Source organism: Callorhinchus milii, unplaced genomic scaffold (assembly GCF_018977255.1).
Source record: "Callorhinchus milii isolate IMCB2004 unplaced genomic scaffold, IMCB_Cmil_1.0 Scaffold24, whole genome shotgun sequence".
NCBI lineage: Eukaryota > Metazoa > Chordata > Chondrichthyes > Chimaeriformes > Callorhinchidae > Callorhinchus > Callorhinchus milii.
This window is the reverse complement of record NW_024704765.1, coordinates 7144124-7170397: the sequence shown is the minus strand read 5'-3', so window position 1 is coordinate 7170397 and position 26274 is coordinate 7144124. Positions and strand designations below refer to the sequence as shown.

At 47.3% G+C, this 26274-nt stretch overlaps 1 protein-coding gene across 4 annotated transcripts in view; it reads left to right on the top strand.

Annotated features, from left to right (window-relative positions):
* The first annotated feature begins 504 nt into the window (after positions 1–504).
* Positions 505–26274, top strand: part of samd11 (sterile alpha motif domain containing 11) — a 127965-nt gene continuing 102195 nt past the window's right edge. Inside the window, exons 1-3 of one of the 4 annotated variants that reach the window (XM_042343575.1) lie at positions 516–798; positions 4588–4679; positions 17497–17559. In XM_042343575.1, the coding sequence (XP_042199509.1) occupies positions 564–798; positions 4588–4679; positions 17497–17559 (390 nt within the window). In that variant the 5' untranslated portion in view covers positions 516–563. Of the gene's footprint in view, positions 799–2071; positions 2594–3213; positions 3364–4587; positions 4680–17496; positions 17560–26274 lie in introns of those variants that run through there. The other 3 variants (XM_042343577.1, XM_042343576.1, XM_042343578.1) reach the window with 3 other exon arrangements.

Genomic DNA, 26274 nt, shown 5'->3' with positions numbered 1-26274 from the left:
CACCACCACTGCCACCACCACCACCACCAGCACCAGCACTGCTGCCTCTGTTGACTGACAAACTAGAGGAGGAGGAGGAGAGGAGGAGGAGGAGGAGAAGAAGAAGAAGAAGAGGAGGAAGAGGAGGAGGAGGAGGAGAAGTTCTGGCCGGTGCGTTGTGCACAGATAAGGGTCTGCCCATGAGGATGCCGGCGATCAAGAAGGAGCGACTGGACGGGGAGATGGTGGTGGTGGGGATGGGGATGGGGTTGGGGATGGGGTTGGGGTTGGGGTTGGGCAGAGGGTTGGACAGTCTGCCCGAGTACCTGCCCCCCCTGAACGCGGCGGCTCTGCCGGTGGTGACCCCCCACCCCCCACCACCCCCACCCCACCACCCCCACCACCACCCCCATCACCCCCACCCCGCGCCTTACGGGCACCTCTTCGCCCATCACCCTCGTGCCGCCTTCCTGGGCCACCCTCACCCTCCTCACCATCCTCACCCTCACCATCCTCCTCCTCCCCATCCTCCCCATCCCCATCCTCCTCCTCCTCCTCCTCCTCCTCCTCACCCGGAGGACCTCATGCTGGAGCGCTTCTCCTCCATCCCCGACTTCCAGCCCGTCTTCGACCGGGGGGAGCCCTGTATGGAGGTGGAGTGCGGCGAAAACAAAGCTCTGCTCTACATCAACAAACTGTGCCAAGGCAGCAAAGGGCCGTCCATCCGCCACAGCGGAGAGTGGTTGACACCCAACGAGTTCCAGTTCGTGAGCGGCCGCGAAACAGCCAAAGACTGGAAGCGCAGCATCAGGCACAAGGGTGAGATTGGGGGGTACGGGGGGTTGGGGGGGGACGGGGGGTGGGGACGGGACGGGGGGGGTTTGGGGTGTTGGTGTAGAGGGGGTTTGGCTTTTGGGGGGGGTGTGGGGGGGGAGAGAGGGGACACACACACACACACACACACACACACACACACAGAGGGACTGACACGGACGGAGGGAGGAGATGGAGTGAGGGAGGGAGTGGAGGGGGGAGAGAGAAGGACACACACACACACACACACACACACAGAGGGACTGACAGAGACGGAGGGAGGAGATGGAGTGAGGGAGGGAGTGGAGGGGAGAGAGAGAAGGACACACACACACACACAGAGAGAGAGAGAGGGACTGACACGGACGGAGGGAGGAGATGGAGTGAGGGAGGGAGTGAGTGGAGGGGAGAGAGAGAAGGACACACACACACACACACAGAGGGACTGACACATACGGAGGGAGAAGAGATAGGGAGTGGGTGAGTGGGTGAATGAAACGAGGGGAGAGGGAGGGAGGGAGAAAGAGAAGGGTACACACACACAGAGGGAGAAGAGATGGAGTGAGTGAACGAAACGAGGGGAGAGAGAAAGAGGGAGGGAGTGAGAGAGAGAAGGGTACACACACACAGAGGGAGAGGGGGGAGAAGCGACAGAGAAAGTGAGTGAAGGTTTTTAGACAGAGAGAGAGAGAGAGTGAGTGAATAAAACGAGGGTTTGAGACACAGAGAAGAGAGAGTGAGAGCAGAGTTTATAGAGAGAGAGAGAGAGAAAGCGAATAAAACAAGGGTTTAGAGAGAGAGAGAGAGAGAAAGAAGGGGGGGGGGGAGAGAGAGAGAAAAGAGCAGGGGTTACAGAGAGAGAGAGAGAGAGAGACAGAAGAGAGAGAGAGACAGAAGAGAGAGAAAGAAAGAAAGGAGATGGAGGTAATATTTCACCTCTTATAAAAGTGAGGAGGAAAGGGTCGCTATTCGGGGCGAAGTGAACCCTTATCCCTTTACCTCCCTCCCTTACCACCCCCCCATCCCTCCTTTACCCCCTTTACCCCCCTCCCTTACCCCCCCATCGCTTCTTGAGAAAGTTGTGCGTCTGTAAAAGTTGTGAATATCTGTGGGGGGAGAAAGAGAGAAAAAGAGAGAGAGACAGATTTACACTGTGACAATTCCCAAGGAAAGGTGGTTTGTTTATTCGTTTTGGTCTGTGGGGTGAATGAAATGGGGGGGTGGGGGGGGGGAGAAAATAATCCCAAGTGATTTATTATTATGATGATTATTATTGGGGGTCGGGGGAGTGGGGGAGGAGGTGAGAGGGAGAAGGAGTGTTTGGGCTATTCGTTGTCTGGGGGTGAAACTTACCCTTTATTGGAAATAACGTGTTGGGTGTGTGTGTGTGTGTGTGTGTTTTTTCCCTTAATATAACGTGGTGTTTATTGCTTGTGAGGTTGTAATAATAAATAATAATACATAATAATGATAATAAAGTTGAGGAGAGAGCGTACAAACCAGGAATTGGGATGGAATTTGCCTTATATCTGTGGTATGACTTCAGGCGAATTCTTAAGGGGAGGGTATAGTATTGATTGATTGATTGATTGATGGATGGATCGATAGGCAGGATGCTCGCTCGCCTGTGATTAGGGATGTGGTGTGAAAGGGATTGGGGAGAAGAAAAGAAGTGAGTGAGTGTGAGAGAGAGAGAGAGAGAGATTGTGTGTGTTTTTCCTGTTGGTTTATCTGTGAGTCGAAGTTGGAGCAAGTGATGAGAAAAGTGTGGTCAGAGGAGGGGACGTCGCGTGTAACTCAGGTGATTGATTCCTGTCGGACTGATTAGCAATGAAATGAACTCTGTGTGTGTGTGGGGGGGGGGGGGAGTGTGTGTGGGGGGGGAGTGTGTGGGGGGGGGAGTGTGTGTGTGTGGGGAGTGTGTGTGTGTGTGTGTTGGGGTGTGTGCGTGTACTGGGGCGAGTGTGCGTGTACTGGGTGTGTGTGTTGGGGGGGGTGTGTGTTGGGGGGTGTGTGTTGGGGTGAGTGTGTGTGTGTTCTGGTGTGTGTGTGTGTGTGTTGGGGTGAGTGTGGGTGTGTGTGTGTGTTGGGGTGTGTGTGTGTTGGAGGGTGTGTGTTGGGGTGAGTGTGTGTGTGTTCTGGTGTGTGTGTGTTGGGGTGTGTGTGTGAATCTGTGTGTTGGGGTGTGTGTTGGGGTGTGTGTGTGTGTGTGTGTTGGGGTGTGTGTGTGTGTGTGTGCTGGTGTGTGTGTGTGTGTGAGTGGGGAGGGGGGTCTGTGTGTGAAGGGGAGGGGGGAGTGTGTATGTGTGTGAAAGGTGTGTGTAAGGGGGAGTCTGTGTGTGTGTGTGTGGGTGTGTATGTATGTGAAGTGGGGTGGGGAGGAGTGTGTGTGTGTGAGGGTGGGGATGTGTGTGTGAGGGTGTGTGTAAGTGTGTGTGGGGGGGGGTGGGGGGGTGCATTTGCTATGAAGCTTTCAATTAAAGCTTAAAGCCAGGAAGTGGTGTGTGTGTGTGTGTATAGAGGGAAGTGCAGAACCTGATCAGATTGTGGACTGACTGAGTGACTGACTGAGTGAGTTGGTATCTTTTTCACTGAATAATAATAATAATTTTAATAATAATTAATCACCAACAAGGCTGGGTGGGTGTTTTTTTTTGGGGGGGGGGATCGATTAAGAATGATAAATCTGGTGGGGAGTGTGAGTGGGGAAAGAACTGCGTTAGTAATTCTTCTGGTGGGGGGGAGAGAGAGAGAGAGAAGGAGAAAGAGAAAGAAAGAGAGAGAGAGAGCAATAAAGCCACATCTTTTGTGTGTTCTGTGACAGATTTTTTTCCTCTCTCTCTCTCTCCCTCTCCCTTTTCTCTCTCTCTCTCTTTTTCTTAATATTATATATAATAATTAAAAAAAAAGAAAAGTTGGGAAGAGACTCAATGAGGGGCGACTTTAAGCCCATTTGCAAAGGACCCACCACAGAGTTTGGAGTCAGGAAAGTGTCTTGAATTGGTTGATCATCTCTCCCATTGGAAATGACATTTAGCCCTGAAACGTGTATCAGTGGCTGTGTGTGTGTGTGGGGGGGGGAGAGAGAGGTGGTGAGTGAGTGTTATAGGGGGTGTATGTGGGGTTGGGGGGGTAAGTTTGCAGCTGCTATACACAGAGAGAGAGGGGGGAGAGATGTGTGTGTCTGTCTCTTTAAACATTGAACTCAATGCCATTGTTACCACCAGAATATTTTTGCATCCTTACCCCCCCCCCCTCAGGCTTGAATTACCTCCCTTGGCTGCAATTGCAATCGTTCACCCCCCCACCACCCCCATACATCCCTGCCCCCTGTGTGTGTATGTGAGAGAGAGAGGGAGAGAGAGAATGAAAACTGAGCCAAAGAAGTCTTAATTCCTGATTTTTTTTTAACCTTCTCCCTCTCTCTCTCTCTCTTTCCCCCCACTCTTTCCACCCACACACTTCTCTCAATCTCTTTACCCCACTCTCTTTCTCTCCCATCTCCTGTCTCTCACTCCCCCCACCCACCACCACCTTCTCTCTCTCTCTCTCCCATCCACCCACATAACGTGATTGTAATTGGGTTGTGTTGTTGGGTGAAATTTGACAAGTGAGAGGAAAAAATGGCCTTAAAACTATTTAAACACACACACATATCTATATATATATATATACACACACACACCACATATTTTGCGTAATAGCTCCATCCCAGGGCTGCTTTTGGGTATCTTTTTTTTCTTATCAAACCAAATAAAATGTTTGGGTGTTGTCTTTTAAATCCCACACCCCCAGGCAAAAGTTTGAAGACCCTCATGTCCAAAGGAGTTTTGCAGGTACATCCTCCAATCTGTGACTGTCCTGGTTGTCGCATTTCTTCCCCAGTGGTAAGTAAGACTTTACGTTGACTTTAAGACGTACATGTGTGTGTGATTATGTTTAGGTGTGTTTCTTTTTGAGAGATAGATCGATAGACAGGCAGAAGAAAGTTACCTTTTGTGTTTGGTGTTGAGATGGAGAGAGAGAGGATTTTAATCACCTGCAGTGTTTTGAAGGTAAACCTCAACCAAACACGAAAATATGGGCCAAGAAAGAGCCAATAAAATAAAACAGAAAAAAATATAGGAATCAGAAGCTTTCACCAAAAGCAAAGGGATGAATGTTCCGGTTAAATATAGGCTGACCAAAATGTTGTCTTTTTACCCTATTATCGACCAGTAAAAATATACAAATAAATCTCATCGTTTGTTTAAGACGTATTAAGCATTTGTAATGGTTATCACGACTTTTTAAGTCACCCTGGATAAGCAGGGGGGGAAAAAATGTGTCTGGCTCACACACTCTCAGCTATCTGGCCACTGTGCAATCTTTCCTACTATAAGTTACCCCCATCCTGTCAGTTTCCTAATCTCCTCCCCTGTCCCCACCACTGCTTTGGAAGTGTGTCTGTCTATCAGTGATAGTTCCCCCCCTTCCCCCCCCCACCCCCAACCCCCAACGTCTATCCAAAACAAAAACTCCCCCACCATCGCCCCACAAACTGTTTTTTTTCCCCCCGCCTTGGGGGCGGAGGAGAAATGCGGGCAACAAGGAAAGGCGTTTGATAAAGAAAGATTTCAGTTCAGATCTTCGAAAGCCTCGGCAAAACGACGAAACGTTTGTTATTTGAAGTTTGTCTCCCTTCCCGCGCCCCCCCCCCCCCACACTCCCCCTTTTTTTGGGAGGGGTGAAGGTTGGGATTTTAAAGGCCAAATATTCTATTGCTCCCTCACTCCCATATGCGTTGTGGATCATGAATAAATTTATCAACATTTCCCCCCCCCTTCCCCCCCGAATCACTTTTTAGGCCAACTTCGCTTTTCCTGACTTATATAAGGGGTCATTTTTCCAATTTGTTGCCCCAGTGCCTCTTCTCTTTGCTGCACTTACATTGCCCCCACCTTTCAAATCCAACAAAATAATTAACCATCAACAAATCTTCTCCCCCCCCTCCCTCATCTCATCCTCCATAGCCCCCCTACTCTTTTCCTGATAATCTATTGAAGTACAGACGTCATGCCTGGTTGAATGTGAATTGATTAAATTAACGAGACAGATAGATAACTTTGGAAATGGGATATGGCGAGGGGGGGGTGGTGGGCGGTGGAGGGAAGGAGCATTTAAATATTCAGGCCAGTAAATAGCCGGTCATATTTTGAGTGACATGAAATGGAACAGCGACCAACAACAACAACTTGCATTTACACAGTGCCTTTCGTGTTGTGAGATGACCGCAACCAAGGTCAAAGAGGAAGGTCTTGAGATGGACCTTGAAGGTGGCGAGGGGAGGGGTTGAAGTGATCTGGGGTTTCAGAGAGCGGGGGCAGTGTAGGCTGAAAGCCTGACCGCCGATGTGGGGCGGGGCTGGGTGGGGCGGGGACGCGAAGCAGGCCAGTGCCCGTCGAGCGGAGGGAGCGGGCGGGTCGACAGCGTTTAAATAAGTCGCGGAGGGAGGGTGGGGCAAGACCGGGGAGGGATTTTAAAGCGAGGACGAGGATCTCGAACTTAATCCTCTTTGGGATGGGGAGCCTGTGGAGCCTAATAGGATATTGTGGGGGTAGAGTATGAGGGGTGGTGGTTGGGGGGGGGAGATGGTGGTTGGGGGGGGGAGGTCAAGGATGTGTTTTGTATTCTGAAGAGTAAATAAAAGGGCTTATTTTTGAGTGATTTGTGCAACGGTCAAGTTGATTGTCCGATGCTTGGGGTGCAAAGTGTTAACGGAGCAATTCAGATCCAGTATTTTTATGTGTACAGTATTCCGGGAGTAAAAAAAAATTTCCGAATGTCTGGATGCGATAAAAAAAAAAGAAATTACTTACAGGGTTCACTGATTGCTGCAATAATCGTTTAAGCATTGGTAGCCTCCAGCTGCCAAGGTTCGAGCCTGGATATAGCAAGGAGCAAGTCGAATGTGAAGCACTCTTTAAGGCGAGGAAGGTCTACCCCTAGGTTATTTGCCGAATAATTCTGCGGTGGTCGGAAGGTAGAGTTAATGCAGCCTTCGCTGTGCGTGGGGGAATGTCATTGGGGACTGACCTTGGTAGCTGGGGGATGTGCAGAGGGAGAAATCGAACATTTTAAGCAAAGAAAATTACTGGCATTGACTTTATAAGTAGAGGAACAGACATGGAAGTCCAGAGAAAGTGGAAGCACCTGCCAAAATCGCACTGATATTCCTGATGGATTTTCCGAACCGAGGCGTTCAAATGGTTTCTTTTTATAAATGGGATTCCCAGCCCGACACGCAATTCCGAGGAACTCTGCGTTCGTTTAATGTTTATACATTTTTAAAAAAAAACTAGCGAAGGATTTGGAAAGTTAGTTTGCCTTGCAGATGCTGATTTGTTTTGTCAATGTAATATAATAATCCTTGCATTTGTTAGATAGCGCCTTATCACGTCGTTGAGACGTCTCAAAAGTGCTTCACACAATGTGCCGTAAAGTGAATTGACTGTATATTTTTGTGGGCGAAACGTGGCAGCCAATTAATTGCGCACGACAATTTACTCACGACCTTTGAAGCTGTTTTTTTTCTCTCTCTCTCTCTCTCTGGAGTTCTCAAAAGAAATTTGCAGAAAAGCGCTTTCAAAATGAACACTGCATTTAAGAATCTGACAGATTTCTGGAAGCACTGAAATACTACTGTGTGAATAGGGTAAATCTAGACCCGGGTGAAATTTCTACGCCTGGGTTTAGTAATGTGGAGTCATACTGAAAATATTGGTAATTCCAGCGTAAACATCATGTTTAGATTCACTATCGAAAGGGCAACAAATTGAAGATAATTTCACAAAAAATGGTGGTTGGAGAGAAAATTCCACCTGGTATTAATCTGATAACCATTTTGGTTTAGAGTTTGAAATCACGCAGCATGGTGGGGCGGAACTCTTAAATTATTATTATTACTTTTCTTTTAATCGGTCTTTATCTGAAAGCAGGTTTTCCACAGTTCTTAAAAGATTGAGGTTTAAGAATTATTGCACGATTCTGCGTGATCTTAAAGATTGGTCTTAAAGGCCGACACGAGGTGACGTTTTGGGCCTCTTTTAGATAATAATAATTATAATAATGATAATAATCATCGCGTTTGATACAGCGTCTTATCACGTCTTCGAGATGTCCCCAAACGCTTCACAGCATATACTGTTAAAATGAGTTGACTGTATAATTTGTGGGCGAAACGCGGCAGCCAACTGCGCGCAGCAGCGTCCCCACAAACAGCCGCGAAGTGAATGAGCAGATTATTCTGGGTGGGTTATTGGCCAGAACATCGCGGGGAGGGAGAGAGAGAGAGAAAGAGAGAAAAACCCAGTTTGGGGAGCTTGAACTCACAACCTTTTGACCCGCAGGCGAGAGACCTACTGACTGAGCCAAGCCGACAACTAGTGTTTAATACCAGTTAATGAGTTCAGAACTGTATGCTTCACGTTTCAGGATTAACACGTGTGCATGCTTGGACAATTATTTGCGGGGGGGGGGACAAGTTTGCAGGGCTATATATATATAGAGAGAGAGAGAGAGAGTGAGCGCGCAGGGGAATGGGATTGATTTGGAAGCTCTTTTCACAGAACCGGCACAGATGAGCCGAATGGCCTCCTTCTGTGCTGAATAATTCTATGATTCTATGCTATGAGTCTGCTGTGTTTTACTCTGCCCACAAGTACACAGAACAACAACAATTTGCATTTATATAGCGCCTTCATGTCCTGGAGAGCTTGACGCTGCACTTTCAACGTTTTGTAGAGTTCCAATGAAGCGAATACATTAAAAAAAAATGAAACCAGTTCCTGGCTTCAATGTTCTTATTTATTCTTTCTTATTCCTTTCCTTTCGTTTCAGCTGGGTTTTCTTTCAGATGGTTGTGTCTGTTCACCGCTCTCGCTCTCTCTCTTTCTGTTTCTGCGTATCACAGGGCAGTGGGGAAAATAAACAAGTATTGGTTGGTGCCCCCCCAGGTCTTTCACTGTAGGTAAAATTGAGGATTTGCGCAGCGCCGGATATGTGAGTGGCTTGAGCCGGCAGGAAAGTGCGGCTGACACATTTTACTGTGTCTTTAGGGAGGTATTAGCAAAATATCGGCAGCCTCACACGAGACAAATGATGCCAACTGCACCCTGGTAACATTTGAGGTTCTTTTAATGAATCACTTTGCTTTTGCTCTTGCAATGCATATGAATAGTATAGAACAAGAGCATAGGTCAGACTCCCAACAGTTAGTCTTCCAACGCCCCCCCTCCCCCCACCAAGGCATTCGATGTAGGGCCTTAGCACATCGTTGAGACGTTTCCAAGGGTGATGGTTTCTGCCCCCGCGCCCCCCCCCCCCCCAAAAAAAAAGTGAGATAAAAAATTCAGGCCTTTCTGATCACTGTCAAGACTTCAATCGTTGTTATTTTCCTACCTCAAACCAACACCTCTCTGACGTAGAGAATACCCTGTGGTTTTAGGCTGAATCCGTTGTTGGAAAATTCTCAACATTAATTCTGAAGAAGCCGCGTTCAGTTTACTAACGTCGGACAAACCCGGGTGCGCTACCTGTGCATTAGTTTCAGAGTCTTCCGTAAATTCTGCGCTGATCTGAAAAGTTTTTGAGGCAATCATCTTCAGGCTCTGACTGTCAGATGGTTCAGGCGGTACAGATATCAAATGAGAGAGCTGTTTCTCGCTGGTTATTCATATAGTGGTTAGTTCACACACAAACATTGCACGTCGATGCTTCTTTACTGCGCCATTAGTTTAGTGTGTTTTTTTTTCCACCAGACTGTAGTCAATTCAAAGTCTTAAGTATCGCACCCAGTAATGAATGCGTTGTGGTTTCGAGTGTTTCATAGGCGATGGACAGAGGTGAAAATAATGTATTTACAGAGAAAAACATGATGTATCACGCTGCATGAGAGTGCAGGGTAAGACAGGGGTGTAGAACAGCAGAGGAGAAGGCTTTGGGTGGAATATTACAATAATAATAATAACCCTTGCATTTAATGTAGGGCCTTCACTGGAGAGTGACGTGACTGTGTTTTGCGGGCGAAACACGGCAGCCAATTGCGCACAACAGCGTCCCACGAACAGTCGTGGTTTGAGTGACCAAATTATTATTATTATTTTCATTTATATCTAGAGATGAGTAATGCACCAGTTCGGCCAAGTTGACTTTGGCTCAATTTGAATTCCACAAGCCGAAGATAGCTTGAATAAGTGCTCCAGGATGCGACCCCATGTGAAGGGTTCTATATAAATGCAACTTGTTGTTGTAGCTTATTCATTGACTTCTGCTCTCAAGATTCAAACAATTACAATGTTGGTAGCAGAATTTTGCTTAAAGTAGTAATAATTTGGTGTGGCACCTTATCACATCATTGGGACATCTCAAAGTGCTTCACAGAATATACCGACTAGTGAATCGACTGTGTGTTTTGCGGGTGAATCGCTGAGGCCAATTGCTAAACGTCTAGCCTTGAAACAAGAGAGAAAAAAAACATGATGGTCATATCTCACTAAGGTGAAAATTCCCGGTTAGCCCAAGGTAAGCTATTACTAGGAAATCCTACAAGTTACTAGCAATGCTGATTTCGTTTGTATCTAGAAATGAGTCATCGACCAACTAAACTTTCTTTTGTTTTCACAAATGGATGTGACTTTCGTGACTCGAGGTCAGTGCAAGTTGCTTGTGAGTTTTCTCAGATAACCATCAAAGTTCGAAGAGAGAATTTATGAAATCATCATAAATGGAGCTCGTCAGCTTGGCTCAGTCAGTCACACTCTGACCTCTGAGTCAGAAGGCTGCAGGTTCAAGCCTTGCCTCTACGTTGAGGCTCCCAATATGGTGCTGGGGTGGGGGGGGGGGGGTGTTGCATTGACGGAGGTGCCGTCCTTCGGATGAGACAACAACAACAACAAGATTCCATTTATTGAGCGCCTTTCACGTTGGGAGGACGTCCCAAGGCGCTGTACAGTTGGGTCAGGACCCGAGCAGGGGGGAAATGGTCAGGGTGAGGGGAGGGAAGGGAGGGAGCGAGGAGGGGGTAGAGAGTCGAGAGGGGAGCTGAAGGCACGGTCAAAGAGAAATTAAATCGAGGTCCCGTCTGCTTATTCAGGTGGATGCTAAAAGATCCCATGGCACTGTGTGGAAAGAGAAAGGAGTTTCTGCTCGTTTCCCCACAAGATGAAATTGGCCATTCACCTCGTGGCTGTTTATGGGACATCACTGTGTGCAAATTGATTGCTGCGTTCGCTTAGAAAACGCATAGTACTTGCACTTTACGGTAAATTTCACCCACAGAGCATACAGTCAATTCACTCTACAGTATATTCTGTGAAGCACTTTGAGATGGCTTAAGGACATGATAAGGCACTATGTCAAATGCAAGAATTATTATTATTATAAAATCCTGTGAAGCTCTTTCGTGACATCCTCCCGATATGAAAAGCCCCACATCAGCTGCAAGGATTATTATTATTATTATTAATACAGCAAAAAAAAAGTTTGCTTTCTGCTGTGACGACCCCTGAAAAAAAACCTCTTCTCGAACCGGGGGGTGGAGTAGGGGAGTTTTTCTGCTATCGATTCAATCGGGAACAAATCTAAATTTTTTAAAAAATGTATAAAATTGAATCGATACATGTTATTTTCTCCAGAATTGGTGGATTGAAATTTCTGTTGGCAACTAGGAGGGTAGTTACTTTTTTTTTTCTCCCCAACCCCTTCCCAAGTTTCTACCCTGCGGTGAATCATACCCAGGCTGACCATTCTTTATGTACGAGTCTAGACAGTGAGTGTTGGCAACCAATTTGACGGAGGGGTGTGTTACAGTCTGGCCCATTCCTAGCCCTACCCAATGTCCACACATGTGCACGTTCTAACCGCAGTGAATGGTGATTGAGGGGAGCAAAAACCTGGCTTCCCAGCTCCGTGGTTTTAGCTGGTTAGACCTCAGCGTTTACCACCAACGCACACTCTGGGGTTCCCCCCCACCCCCCACCCCACACCCTCCTCCCCCCAAGGCATTGGCTCTGGCCAATCCGCGCCTAATACTTTCCGGAATCAGCTAAGCAAGGATGCATCCCTCCAGGGAGGGGAGAGAGAGAGAGAGAGAGAGAGAGAGAGAGCGCATTCCATTCCAATAAACATCTCTGGGATTTCCATGTCAAAGTGGGAGGCATGGAATTCTCAGTTTGGTTTGGATACACAGTCACTACACTTCACGGTAAATCTTGCGACGCGCTCTGAGACGAGGATTCCTCTTGTCATTGTTCGGCTGTCTCTTTCCCCCTTTTTTTTGTCTCCCTCCCCCCCCCCCCCCCACCACCCAACCCCTCGCGGATTTTTAACGAGAAATGCTTATCGAAAAAGATTAACTGGGTAGAAAGAAAGTATTTGGTTGTTTTTTTTCCCCCAAATCAACTTATTGCCAGTCAGGAATGTTGGTGGGCCCCACCACCAAATACAAACAGATTTTTCTTTCTTTCTTTATTTTTTAATCCAAGGGTGTGGAGTGGCATCTCAGGAGAGGGGTGTGTGTGTGTGTGTGTGGTGGTGGTGGTGGGGGGGGGGAGAGAACCATTCTTCCACTATCTATTCAAAAGAAAAAAAATCCCAGGGAAGATTGCACGACTGTTTTTCTTTTGGAGGGGGGGCGGTGGCGGGGGGTGCGGGGGGTTTGGCGATTGCCCCTTTTAAGTGACTGTGACTGTGGTTGTCGGTGCTGCAGGGAGATGAGAGGCGAGACTCTGTGTGCAGCTGTGAGCGAGCAGCTCCTCCACACAGGAAACCAGTGGTCAGCGCTTTCCAGGGCGCCGCCGTCTGTGAGGGGCGGCTGGTCAACTGTGTGGCGCATTCCTTATCGCTAGATCGGCAGTAAACTTCCCCCTCCCACCCACTCGTTCCCTCTCCCTCCCCCTCTCCGTCTCTGTCTCTCTCTCTCTCACACACTAAGATAAGTCAGTCCAGACCTGTTCACTCACTGAAAAAGACCTTTGTTACTGACTGTTGTGTTAAGCAGCCTTTGAAAATTTCTCCTCCTTGTGTGTCTGCGTCTGCGTGTGTTGCGTGTGATTTACTCTACTCAACAACAACAACAATAATAATAATAATAATCCTTGCATTTGATATAGCGCTTTTCACGTCAGGAGGACGTCCCAAAGCGCTTTCACAGAACACACTGTAAAGTGAATTGACTATATTTGTGGGCGAACATATTTACACGGCGCCTCTCTCGTCAGGAGGATGTCCTCAAGGCGTTGGAGAGTCAGGGGTTTGGACCCGAGCTGGGGGTGGGGTTGGGATCAGGAGGGATGGGGGGGCCAGGGGTAGCAACTACAACTACAACAACAAGTTGCGCTTGCACAGCGCCCTTCACGCGTGTGGTAGGGTCTCGGAGCGCTGAACAGTGGCCGAGCGGGGAGGAGGGAGTAGGTTGTAGAGGAAGGTCTTCAATCGTGATCTAAAAGAGGGAAGGAGTGGGTGAGGCGGAGGGATTGAGGGGGAAATTTACTTTACGATTAAGAGTCAGCGAGAGGGACACCCACAGACACATCCACAGATCTGTTCTGCTTTGCTTATTCATGTGACGTTGAAAGGANTTTTTTTTCATTTCCCCACCAACTCGATCGCTGCTGGACATAGTGAAACACAGAAATATGAATTAATAAACAGATCAGGTTCTAAAGCAGGAGAGGCTTGGTGCCAATATTTGCTTTTTACATAATTGATGTTCAATAAAACACCCGATGCCAAATATCAGCCTCTCTCGCACTCTTTCTCTCGCGCGCTCCCCCTCTCTCGCTCTCTCTCGCTTGGGCTCTCTCTCTCTCACGCTCCTTCGCTCTCTCTTTCTCGCTCTCCAAATAACAGCCGCCACTTTGTTTTTAAAGCTCCAGTAACAGATTATTTTTTTTAAAATGTGCAACCAAGACGTTGCAATCTGGTTAAAGTCATGTCTGGTTCTCTCCCACCCACCCCACTTCTCCCTCTCTTACCCCCTCCTTTCTCTCTCCATCTCCATCTCTCTCTCGCCTACATCACTTCTCTCCCCCACGTGCACCCGCTTTCTCTTTCTCCCCCTGTGTTTTTCCCTTCATAACACCCCACTTTGCCTGCTTTCTCCTCTCTTTCTATCTTCCTCCTCGGTCTTCCTTTTCCCTTCATCCCTCTGTTTCTCCCCTTTCACTCTCGCCGCCCCACTCTCTATTAATCTCTTTCCTTTCATCTCTCTTTCACCCTCTCCTCTCCCCCCCCTCTCTCTCTCTCTCTTACTCTCCCCCCTCCCACCCTCCTTTTAAGACAAAACATTTGTTGAGCAATCCACACCCACCCGTCCCACCCACCCCTCTCCCAAGAATTCTCAAGCAAAGACAGATAATTTGGCGTTTAATTTTTCAGTTCGGAATCTGGTCTGAAATTGTCCATTAGATTATCCTTTGGGGAGCAAATGGTAGTGCAGCTGCATCCATAACCTAATGATTGTTTCTCGAGAACTTTTTTTTTCCAAAAAGAAAACACTCGCAAAGCGTCCTTGCCCTGACTTGGGCTCTGACATTGAACAAGCCCCAGTCCCCTAGAGAAATGTGTTTCCTCTTCGCTGGAGTGTGTGTGTGTGTTTTTTAAGGAACCTGGAGGTTGGCGGAAATTGCTCGTCATTTCACGTTATAAATAATGGCCTCACTGAATTACAGCTGTTAGGCTTTACTTAATATATTTCTATACAGGGGAGGGGAGGCGGAGAGAGAGAGAGAGAGAGAGAAGCACTCACAGAACAGTAATTAGAGTCTGTGCGCGAGTCGTAAATGAAATGCAGTTTCTGTATAAAGTATTTGTTTTCAATTTTGTGTCCGTGCTGATTACTGCAACAGCATCAATGCAGTCTTTAACACAGCGCGCGCGTGCGTGTGTGTGTGTGCGCGCGCGTGAAATTAACAGTGACCGTGAGATGCACATTTGTTTAGTTGTTCCACCCTGCCCTGGGATTTTTTTTTGGGGTGGGGGGGGTGGGGGGTCGAATCAAATCAACTCATAAACCGTTTTAAATTTGAGCACAGTGCGAGGGAGGAAGGAAGGAGGGAGGGGGTGGCTAGAGAGAGAGAGAGAGGGAGAGGATGAGCTCTCATTTGAACCTGCCATTTCACAACAAACCGTCTTTCCCCCTCCCTGAAAATGAGTTATATCAGTGATTTATGTTTCATTTTGTCAGTCCTTATTACCCAATTTGGTTCAGATCAGTCCTTCGAACCAATTGTTGACAGCTATAACATTAAGCTACTGGAGCCCATTTTCTCTCTCTCTCTCTCTCTCTCTCTCTCTCCGCGCCCCCCCCCCCCCCCCCCACACCCCCACCCACAAACACCATTAGAGGGAAGTTGCTTCAGAGACATGACATGAGAAAGTTTCTATGCTAACGTGCTTCCTTTAAAAGGATAGGTTATTTTTTTCTCCAGCGTGGGGGATTTCTGCGCTGAATATGATTTATAGCAGTCAGTCTGGGTGTTCGGTGATCGCAGAAGGATGCTACGGCAAAGTGGTACCCAGTGTTTGCAGGAGTCCGGGTTGCTTAGCAACCAGAGACAGAGAGCTTGGGAGCGGGAGGGGGTGGGGGGGGGATTCTGTTGAATCCTCACCCACCCCTATCGTGCAACAGGACTAATGAACTGCGCTTATTAGGAATTAGTTGATGCTGAAGTTATTGCGGGATTGAATGGAGCGATTTGCTTAAATAAGGAAGAGGTAATAAGTGCAGAATCCCCAGGATTTGTGGACAATTTATCAGGGGGTTGGTCTTTGGCACATTTTCTTGCAGGTCATCTGGGTTTCGGAATAGGTGTGTAATGTGTGTGATGCTGGAAGGGGTATTAATGATGATGATGATGATAATCCTCGCATTTGATACAGCGCCTTATCACGTCTTCCAGACGTCTCAAAGCGCTTCACAGGATACGCCGTAAAGTGAATTGACTGCTTGTGGGCAAAACGCGGCAGCCAATTGCGCACAGCAGCGTCCCCACACAAACAGCCGTGGATTGAGTGACCAAATAATAATAATAATCATTATTTGAATGGATTATTTCCCCCAGAGAGCGATCCATCAATCGAATAATAAGAATAACCGGGTTACTACTTATTGCTAGGTAAACAGAGGTGTGCGCGCGCGGCGTGTGTGTGTGTGGGGAGTAAGGAAACTTGCCCAGGGTTTCGCACTGACCCACCCAGGAATCGAACCCAGGTCCTCTCGCTTGCGAGGCGAGTGCTCTAACCACTAGGCCATGGGGACTCCGCCTTGTCCTCTTTTACAAGCGCCCCAGCACGTGAGTTCCAAGTCCAGATGTAGGGCTTGAACCTTCTGACTCAGAGGAACGAGCGTTAGCGACTGAGCCAGGCTGACTAGTTCCTTCCTTCCTTCCTTCCTTCCTTCCTTTCTTCATCATTGTGCTGTGTACACTGTAATCTGAATATATCTTCTGCAAGGCGGAGTGGAGGGGGTGAGGAGCAAGTGTGGGGTGGGGGGGGGGTGAGGGGGAGGGTAAGGAATGGGAGGGGAGAGAGCAAGCCACAGACTGAAAGCGCTCTGGGAGGGAAGATTATTTTGCGTTGACATCAAAGGTCCAGTTCTTTTTTTTTTAAAAAAAAGGTACAAATTGTAAGAGAGGGAGAGACACAATGGGTGTTTTGTTTGACCGGCTGAGGTTCGAACAGTCGGCCCCTCCTGACTCCGCACAATTGTGTTTCTTAATCTTCGCGTTCGTTCCCGAAAAAAGTTTGTGACGTCTTAAATCAAAATAAGTCAAAGGAGGCCAGGTATTTGTGTTCTCGGGTCAGTGCACCACCACCATTTCAAGCAAAAACCGCAGAGGAACTGACTGAAAAGTTCCCCAAATGATATATAAAAAAAATATTTGCCCGAGTGAGTGGAAATGCAAGACGGCTCCTATTTTTTTTTGAAAAAAAAGGTCCTGAAACAGGAAACGAGATGTGTAAAGTGACTGGGAGCCACGTTTGTGGGGCCCACAAACAACAAGGATTTAAAGGGGGGGTGGGGGGGGGGGGGGGGGAGAGGGTCTAAATTGCGGTATTTCTTAACAGGATTTCTTAATCGCAAATTTGGGGAACCGGACTGTTGGGAGCTGTTCTCCAATTCGACTTGCGACCTGTCTGGCTTGTCTTGGCGGAACTTCAAAGATCCCTTGATAGTGCTCAAAAAGAGAAGAAAGTTTCTCGCTCTCTGCGTTCGTGGCCGCAAATGGACTGTCCTCCAGATTAATCAGCCATTCACCTCACGGCTGTTTGTTGGACCTTGCTGTGCGCAAACTGCTGGCAAGCTTCCCAACTAATAGAGCTAGCCGCCTCGCTTGACATTAAACACCAGTCCGGATGAGGGGGCTATCTATTAAAATCCAACGGTCTCTCTTGCAATGTTGAGCTTGATTGGCAGCCTCCAACATAACCTCTTAGCGGGTCGAAAAATGATTCTTTTTTTTTGAGAGACGTGGCTTCTTAAGATCGGTCGCTACGGAATGCAGAACTTGTAATAAAACCGCTTTAAGTTTGTTGGGTCTCCCTGTCGCCCCGCGTTCGAGAATTAAGTCAAGAATGCAAGGCCTTGAATCCAAGGTTACTTACTGTTGGCTATTCTTTGATTGCTGTGCGTTATATACTCATCAGGTGCTTTCTCCAATTTAGCCCGAAATTCATGTGGAACTGAGGAACTATAGAAGTAACAGACACAGTGGCTGCACAAATGAAGTGAGTATAGAAGGGACATGCTTTAAAATCTCTTGCGTTAAGGAGTTACAACCTCTTAAGAAAAGCCAAGTACTCTTGGATCCGAGCAATGTTATCCACGCTAATGATCCTCACGTTTGATACAGCGCTTCCTCCCGTAGCAGCCAATTTTCACACAGCAACGTCCGTCCGACGAACAGCCGGGAGGGTAATTGACCAATTTTTAATCTGTGGGCTCGCTGACCAGGACATCGGGAGAAACTCCCTTCTCTTTGGAATTCTTTCTCTTTGCACCATATTCCAACATCTGGCTTTGAGCTGTTCAGTATTCCCCCCCCCCCTCCCCACACCCCCTCCACCCGGAGGCACAGGATTTGAGGAGAGGTGGTCCCAGATCCCGCTTCTGAAAATGAATCTGAATAAATATTGACAGATCGGTTGTAAATTAGCAACAAAACAGATTAATGTCAAGAGCTTGCCCGCAGTTCAATCGAAAATGTTTGAACCGGAGGGAAAAATACTGAGCAAAGAACACCCAAAAACACACACACACACACACACGTACACAAACCCCCACACAGGCTGGGTCTTTTGCATATAGAAGCCCTGCAGTTGGATGTACAGAGGAATAATAATAATAATTCATCCTCGCATTTGATTCAGCGTCTCAAAGCGCTTCACAGAATATACTGTAAAGTTTAGTGACTGTGTATTTTGTGGGCGAAACGCGGCAGCCAATTGCGCACGGCAGCGTTTCCTCCCCACAAACAGCCGTGGATTGAGTGACCCAATTTTAATTTTTTTTAAGGATTTTTTACCCCTAGAAAGTAATCCGCCAATTGACTTAACAACCGGGTTCCTACTTACTGCTGCGGTAAACAGAGGAGTGTGTGTGTGTGTGTGTGTGGAGTAAGGAAACTTGCCTAAGGTTTTGCCCTGCTCCGCCCGGGAATCGAACCCGGATCCTCTCGCTTGCAAGGCGAGCGCTCAAACCACATTGCTACGGGGACGCCAAACCTTAATGGAACTAGGACCTAGTGGGAACCAGCGATGTCGTGGTTGAATTAACCCCCGCCCCAGCCAAGCTGAACTAAAGCACTTTTCATTACAGCGGGGTAGTGTTTACACTGTGTGGGCTAAGGTAATGAATAGTGGCGCTGCTAGATGTTTCTACGCTTCCCTCTGCTCCTCTCTCTTCTTTTCCTCCCACACCCACACACACACACTCACGCAGACACACACATACCCACACACACTCACGCAGACACACACACCCACACACACTCACGCAGACCCACACGCACACTCACGCGCACACAGACGCAGACAACCCGAATAAAATAGCTCAATACCTCCGAGCTCATCACCTATCATTCTTGTCAACGCCCCACCTTGTACGAGATTCTCGTTTTACTTTTAACTATCCCAGTTACTGAGCTTGAATAACTTGGGGAAGGGAGTGGGGGTGCGGTGGGAGGGGGGGAGGGTGGGAAGGAGGGAGAGGTAAGATTTTTTTTGTCTTGTTTTCTGCGTTCCCAAGGTTTCACCTCTTAAACAAATAAATTCTGCCTGCCTGCGTCGTTTGTTGTAATGATTGTGAAAGGATGGTCAATACTGGGTAACGATTGAGGGAATACTTAATGTGCGAAGCAGTCGATTTTCTTTTAACCGCTTCTTGGCCACAACCTCTCACCCAAACCAATTCCTCGCCAAGTCTTGAGCGGTTGCCGTTTTTCGGGGTGAGATACTGCGCTCCTAACTCGCCTCGCAAGCGAGAGGATCCGGGTTCGATTCCCGGGTGGGTCCGGGCAAAACCTTAGGCAAGTTTCCTTACTTCATACACACACACACACACACAACTCCTGTTTACCAGCAGTAAGTAGGAATGGTAGTCGATTGGTGGGTCACTTTTTCAGGGGGAAAAATCCCCTCAATTTTTTTTTAAAATAATATTTTGGTCACTCAATCCACGACTGTTTGTGGAGGACGCTGCTGTGCGCAATTGGCTGCCGGTTTCGCCCACAAAATATGCAGTCAATTCACTGAACGGTATATCCTGCGAAGCGCTTTGAGACGTCTCGAAGACGCGATAAGGCGCTGTATCTAATGCCAGGATTATTATTATTATCATCATCATCATCATCGATTATTACTCTTACGAGTTTGAACGTCACGAGCAGGATTTATCCTTTTGAAATAAGCCAGCGTTTTTTTGTGTGTGTCGATGTTTTTCTCTCTCTCTCTCTCTCCCTTCGATGCAGAGAGAGAGGGAGAGGAAGGGGAGAAAACAAAACGGCAGTGGCGGAGACAAATCTTTACTTGGCTAGGATTTAAATCGTAAAAGTGACAGGAATGAAAGATTTGGTACTCTTTAACCCGCAGTCGGCAGGCACGGGCCCTCTAATTAAATGTGTCTCGCTTCTGAATAAGGTGTTGGTTCTTGCATTGATTGAAACATTGCGTACTTACAATGATCCATAGTGTTCAGGTTTCTGCCCCAAACACAACCCCCACCCCCGCCCACCCCCTCCCTCCCCCTCACCATCTCTGCCTCCTTCTCACCTCACACCCCCCCCCCCTTCTCCATGCAGTTAATCTCTCAGCCTGTCTGTCCACAGAATTACCTGTTGATGACTCCTTCCACCTTTTGACCCCTTTGACGGCTAAAGCAATCATTAAATGGACTGCTCTCACCCGGCCTCGTACAATAGTTTTCTAGGCTCGTTGGCTCGATCTATAAATAAACGTGCACCCGGGAAACCGATGAGATGAAAAGGCGAGAGGGAGAGGTGGGGTAGGGGAGAGGAGGAAAGGGGGGAAAAAAAAAAAATTATTTTACTTTGTGGACGAAAAGCAACGACAAAATGATTGTATTCGTGTTCGGTCCGTTCTTCTGTTATTTCAATTCCCGTCAAAGAATTCTAGGCTCATTATTTGAGCAGTTTGGTATGTTTTTTGAACCCTTTACTCTTTACCTTAACACCCCCCCCCCCACCTCCCCCTTCCTCTTCCCAGAACGAGACTCTTTAAAAATTGTTAATTCCCCCCATGAGAAAAGTAGGAAACACGGAACATGTGTCTGGATTTGGAAAAGGGGGTAGAAAAAAAATTGGAACTTTTATTATTTCTGGACTTAGTTACAAAAACGCCACTGGTTTAGTTTTTCAAAGCTTTTACCAATTGTGGTATTCACAGTGCAATACAATTCACATTTATACAACGCCTTTCACTTCGGGAGGATGTCTCACAGCTGGTAGTTGGGTACCCGAGCGGGTGGGTGGGTGGGTGAGGTTGGGGGCCGAAAGGGATGGAGGGGGGGAGTTGAAACATGACAGTGGGAGACGTGAAAGAGGAACATGGAGCTCACTGAGCGAAGGGAGTGGACCAGTTGGTAGGATCTAAGGAGGTCGCAGAGGTAGGATGGGGCGAGACCGTGGAGAGATTTGAAGGTGGGAACGACCATCTTGAATTCGAGTGTGCACACGTTAGCGTTTACACTCGTATCCACACGTTAAAGCTCTCCCGGATGCTATCCCTGGTGAAGGGCACTATATAAGTGCAAGTTGCTGTTGTTGTTGCTGCTGCTGTGGAGTTGAATGGTGTTTGATTGCCATTTTGCGAACGCGTATGTTTTCGTGAAGGTCGGGTTGTGGAGTTATGAAAACACATAAGGGCCTTTGTGTCGAATTTTAATTTTCAGGAGGTTTATTGTCAGCAATAGTTAGGATATTTCGAAAGAGAATCAAATGCCGAATATGTTTTAGTGATGATAATAATATTAATCCTTGCGTTTGATACAGTGCCTTATCACGTCTTCGAGTCTCAAAGCGCTTCACAGGATACGCTGTGAAGTGAATTGACTGTAGATTTTGTGGGTGAAAAGTTTTTTTTTCTGAAGGTTACAAACGTTTCTTTTTTTGCCCACAGCGGTTTGTCAGTCTGGCTTTTATTAGTCCCTCCGGTGAGGGTTAGGGGGCTGGGGGGTGATGGATATTTCCACAGGATCAGCGCTTCCACCTGAGTCCCTCTCACCTCTGGATCTGGAGGTTACGGGTTCAAGCCCCTACGTCGGGATTCGAGCTCAGAGTCTAGGCTGACACTCTAATCCGGTACCTTGGGAGCTGTGCATTGTCAGAGGTGCCGTCCTTCAGATGAAATATTAAACCGCCTGCCTGTTCAGGTGGAAGTTAAAGATCCCATGGCGCTATTTGAAAATAGAAGGGAGTTTTCTTTCTTCCGATGCCTTGGCCAACAACCATCTACTTGAATGGGACATAATAGCTCAAGGCTCTGTGGTACCTTCCATTTGTCTAAACAATGTCCTTGGACTTTGACCGTAATTACTGCAAAGTGCTTTAAGATGCTTCGACTCGATAAAATGCCACTTTTTTTTCCATTCGATATATTTCTGGATATAAAGAAAGTGCTTCAAAGTGGAGAGTTTTCCCCGCTTATTGTTCTCTATGCATGGATTAAGGAGGTCAAGCGTTTCAATATAATAATCAATAGTAATAATAATTAATAATAATCCGTACATTTCATGTAGCACCTCATCGCACAATCGAGACGTCTCAAAGCTCTTCACGGGATTTTACTGTGAAGTGTAGTGACTGTGTTTGTGGACGAACGCGTAAAACAAGTTTGCACACAGCAATGTCCGATAAACAGCCATGAAGCGAATGACCAGTTTTATCCAAGGGAGGACATGGGGAGGGAGAAACTCTCTTCTCATTTTGAGTAGCTGTCTGTTTGCGGGACGTTACAGTGCGCAAATCGGCTGGCCCGTTCGGCTACAAAATGCGGGATCACTACGGTTTACAGTAAATCCTGTGAAGCACTTTGAGGTGCCCTCCTGCCGTGAAAGGCGCTTTGCATCAAGTGTACAGATTATTATTTCCTATCGTTGTGAATTGATAATGCCTTGAGAGGTTCCACGGGAGTCGGAGTCCTGGTTTCAGCTTCCATAATTGCCTGCTTTAACCCCGTCTCGCAATCAATAACTCCCTTTCAAAGGATCACAGCTTCGCAGTGCCACCAGTAGTTTCAAGAAGGGTCAGACGTAGGTTCTGATGGCTCGGCGAAACTGACAAAAATCCAGAGTGAGTGAAATCGAAGCTTCTTTTATTTCTTGAGAACAAGTTTTGCCACATTGGTGTGAGACAGAGAGTGTCCAGTACAGAGTCACTAACCTCTGCTCTGCTTGGCTCAGGTCAGGTATTGTCATGTGGGAACCACAAGGACTCCCTGAAGCCCTCGCTCAAGCCTCAGCTGTCTCGAAATGTCAACACTGAGCAGGGTTTTGGAAATGCCAACAGTGTATAAACCGGTGCTGAATTAAGGCTGAATTTATTTTCACTAAGTTCATCACAAGCTTGAATTTTAAGGCAGTGGCCGTGGAGGTAGAGGTGTCTTTGTAGGTGTGAACTGCACTGTGCATTATTCTGCATTGTAACGTAAAATCTTGAAGGGGGAACGGAGATAGAACAGGGTGGGGGGGGGGGCAGTGGGATTGAATTAAGGGATTGAAGAATTAGGGGTGAAATCAGGAAGCATTTTTTCATGCCAAGTGAAAATTTGGAGCCCTTTCTCTCTCTCTCCCCCCCGAATGACTGTGGATAGATTTTTGTTAGGTCAGGGTATTTGAGGGATATGGCGGGTAATTGGAGTTGAGGTGCAGATCAGTCATGATCTAATAGAATGACGGAACAGGCTCGAGGGGGCTGAATGGCCTCCTCCTGTTCCTATGTTCCTAAGAATCGGATGAATTTGGTCTGAGAGCAGATGCAGGCTCGATGGTCTGATTCTGCGCCTGTGATTCTCTGATTCCTCTACGTTAATAGAACAAGTGTTTTGTCTTTGAAGAAGAGTTTGATGCGATGATCAAAGCGGTGCAGAGGTGACTCAAGACAAAGGAGTCTGATGGACCCCTCCGTTGATAGCATCCCCATTACATGATGGCAAAGAAATAATGGGAGCAGACACCAGTGCAACTAAGACAGACAATTTATCTGGTGGCTGTAAAACCCAAATGTAATCTTTTATTTCCAAGCTGTCCTGGGAGATGTTGATCAGAGGCCAAGAGAGGCAGAGTGTTAGTCATTTCAGGCTGTTACTAGATGAATCCAAGAACAGTCAGAGACCTGGGAGCAGAACATCCATCTCACTTCTTGCTCGGGCAACGTAAAATGGGGAGAGACAAGAGACAGTGACACATCAAAACCAAGGTCACCCTGGACTTCACGACTGCATAATCCTTACGGTCTTTGAAGACCACAGTCTCCGCATTTACCGGAGTTTGGGAGAAAATTCACGCCCCGCGCCCCCCCTGTTTAGGGGGACGGTTGGCTGCTGCCCTGGCCAATAAAATCCTGCGCAGCGCTTTGAGACATCTCGATGGCGTGTTAATAAGACCCTGCATCGAATAGTATAATAATCAATTCCAATCCTTGCATTTAAATACCTATTTTACCAAAACATCTCAAAGGCCTTTCCATTCCTTTTGAGGTGCAGATCAGCCATGATCTAATAGAATGGCGGAACAGGCTCGAAGGGTTGAATGGCCTCCTCCTGCTCCTGACACAGTCATAGTCACTCTTTGTGGCAACCCATTACTTCTCATAGCTTAGCGAGCCAAAGGTATTAAACCTTCAATTGAAGGAGGGACCAACAAGTGGCATTTTAAATGAAATGTCTTCTTGTCAAACTCCAGACTTGGAGCTCCGTGGAGGAAACTAATCTGGGAAATGGAAAGGCTTTGGCAGCACCCGTTATCAGCAGACAGAGTGCAGGCGAGAGGCAGAAGAAAGATCCTTTTATTCTGCCCCAAACAAAGTGACTTAACTCTGGTTCCTGACCAAAGAAGAGCATCTGGCTATCTTACACTAGTCTGGAGGGCTTTTTGTCCCATTTCCCACACCAGCCAGTCAGTGTTATGGCTGAGCGATCATTTCCAATTTAGTGTCAATTGAACTGCACAAACTCGTAGGAAATTTACAACCGAGACGTTCATCCCATCGATATTCGATTCAGACCCAGGTCTCGGAGGTGAAAGGGCAGTTTGCACTGCACCAATTTGTTCCAATTGGGACCAATTTGCCGTCTTTCTTAACGGGTTTCCTATATGGTGCATTTTGAGCTGAGGTTGCGTGCGAGTAAGGCATTCTGTCCAGTAACTGGTACTGCTTCACACCGACCTGGGAGATGGCCACAGACAAGTGGGACACCTCGTCGAAAAGTCGAGTTCCTGCAGATTGACGGGAATTCCTCGATAAGAAGCACCGCAAGTTAGACCGTACTGTGACTCAGTAATAATCCGGTTGTGTTACAGTGAGGAGGGACGAACATGATTCAGGTGAATCTTGCAACTAGAAAGATTGGGTGGCGAAACCCTACCTGGTCTAAAACCAAACAAGAAGTGCCCTTGGGGTGATAAGGGATAGGGGAAGGTATTTACAGAGTCTCCTTAAGAATTCTATTGCTGCAGAGGAGATATGTCTAGCCAAGCTCTGTGCTAATTCAAGGAACGATTGATGTCAAAGCCCTAAGTGGGTAGGTTAGGAGAGGGAGGTCGTAGCTGGGAAATTACCGTGTTACACAATTACTATTTTTATGCATTGTATTTCAGATGTCTGATGTCTGGCGGGTGGTGGGGTGGGGGGGGTTGACTCTTAGGTTTGAATAATAATAATAATCCTTACATTTGATACAGCGCCTTATCACATCGTCGAGACATCTCAAAGCGCTTCACAGATTACACTGTAAAGGGAACTGACTGTATTTTGTGGTCGAAATTGCGCACAGCAGCGTCCCACAAACCAGGCGGGTGACCGGTCCTCTGGAAACACCCCCGAGCATACCTTTGCTTGCACCTCTCTCTCTCTCTCTCTCTCTCTCTACAGGGCACCTGGAACCTGCTCTCAATGCATCTGGTAGCTATGAATAATTGGGCCCTCTCCATGCTGTAACTATCACGCGAGGGCCATCGGTCAGCGAAGGCCAGATGAAATTCATTACACGTTAGATTTAGGCATCAACGGATACACATGTGCACTGCCCCGCTAAATGGAGGGTAGGTTAAACAAGTACAGAACCGCAGCAGACAGAAACCAGTTAACGCTATCTGATCATAACTAGAAGGTTCATTTCTTTTTATCTTTTTTTTTTGAAGCATTTAGCCGGAGCCCAGCTGTTTGAAATTACAGACCAGTTAGCTTCTCTTTCGCTCTCTCTCTCTCTCTCTCTCGCTCTCTCTCTCTCTCTCTCTCTCTCGCTCTCTCTCCACATTCGCCGCGAGATCAGCCTATTTGGTGACCGCGGCCTCAGACGCTGTGAGTGACGGCTGCTGCATCCTGCTCACATGAGGTCTTGTCGTGGAGAGTAATTTATTGAATAGTAACTATTCAACTCCCCTCCTCAGGCAGCATTGTGGATTATTGGACCCATTTATAAAATAGACTCAGACAAAGGAAGTGTTTCGGCACGAACTCAGTTCACTGCCTCGGCTTCTCCCAGCACCTCTCTATCCTAGAGTTTAACGCACATCTGGTTCTTTCATACATTAAGACCTTTTTTTTTTCTTTTTGCTCCTCTCCTGTGGAGTGCACGTGCCCCGCAAACAACTCGCGTCTCGAGACCCAATTGAGATTGTTTTTTTTTTTGCTGTTTTCTTTTTGCCGGTGAAGTGGCGATTTGTTCCGTTTTTTTTTTAAAAAAATTCAGATTAGAAACGGGCGGAAA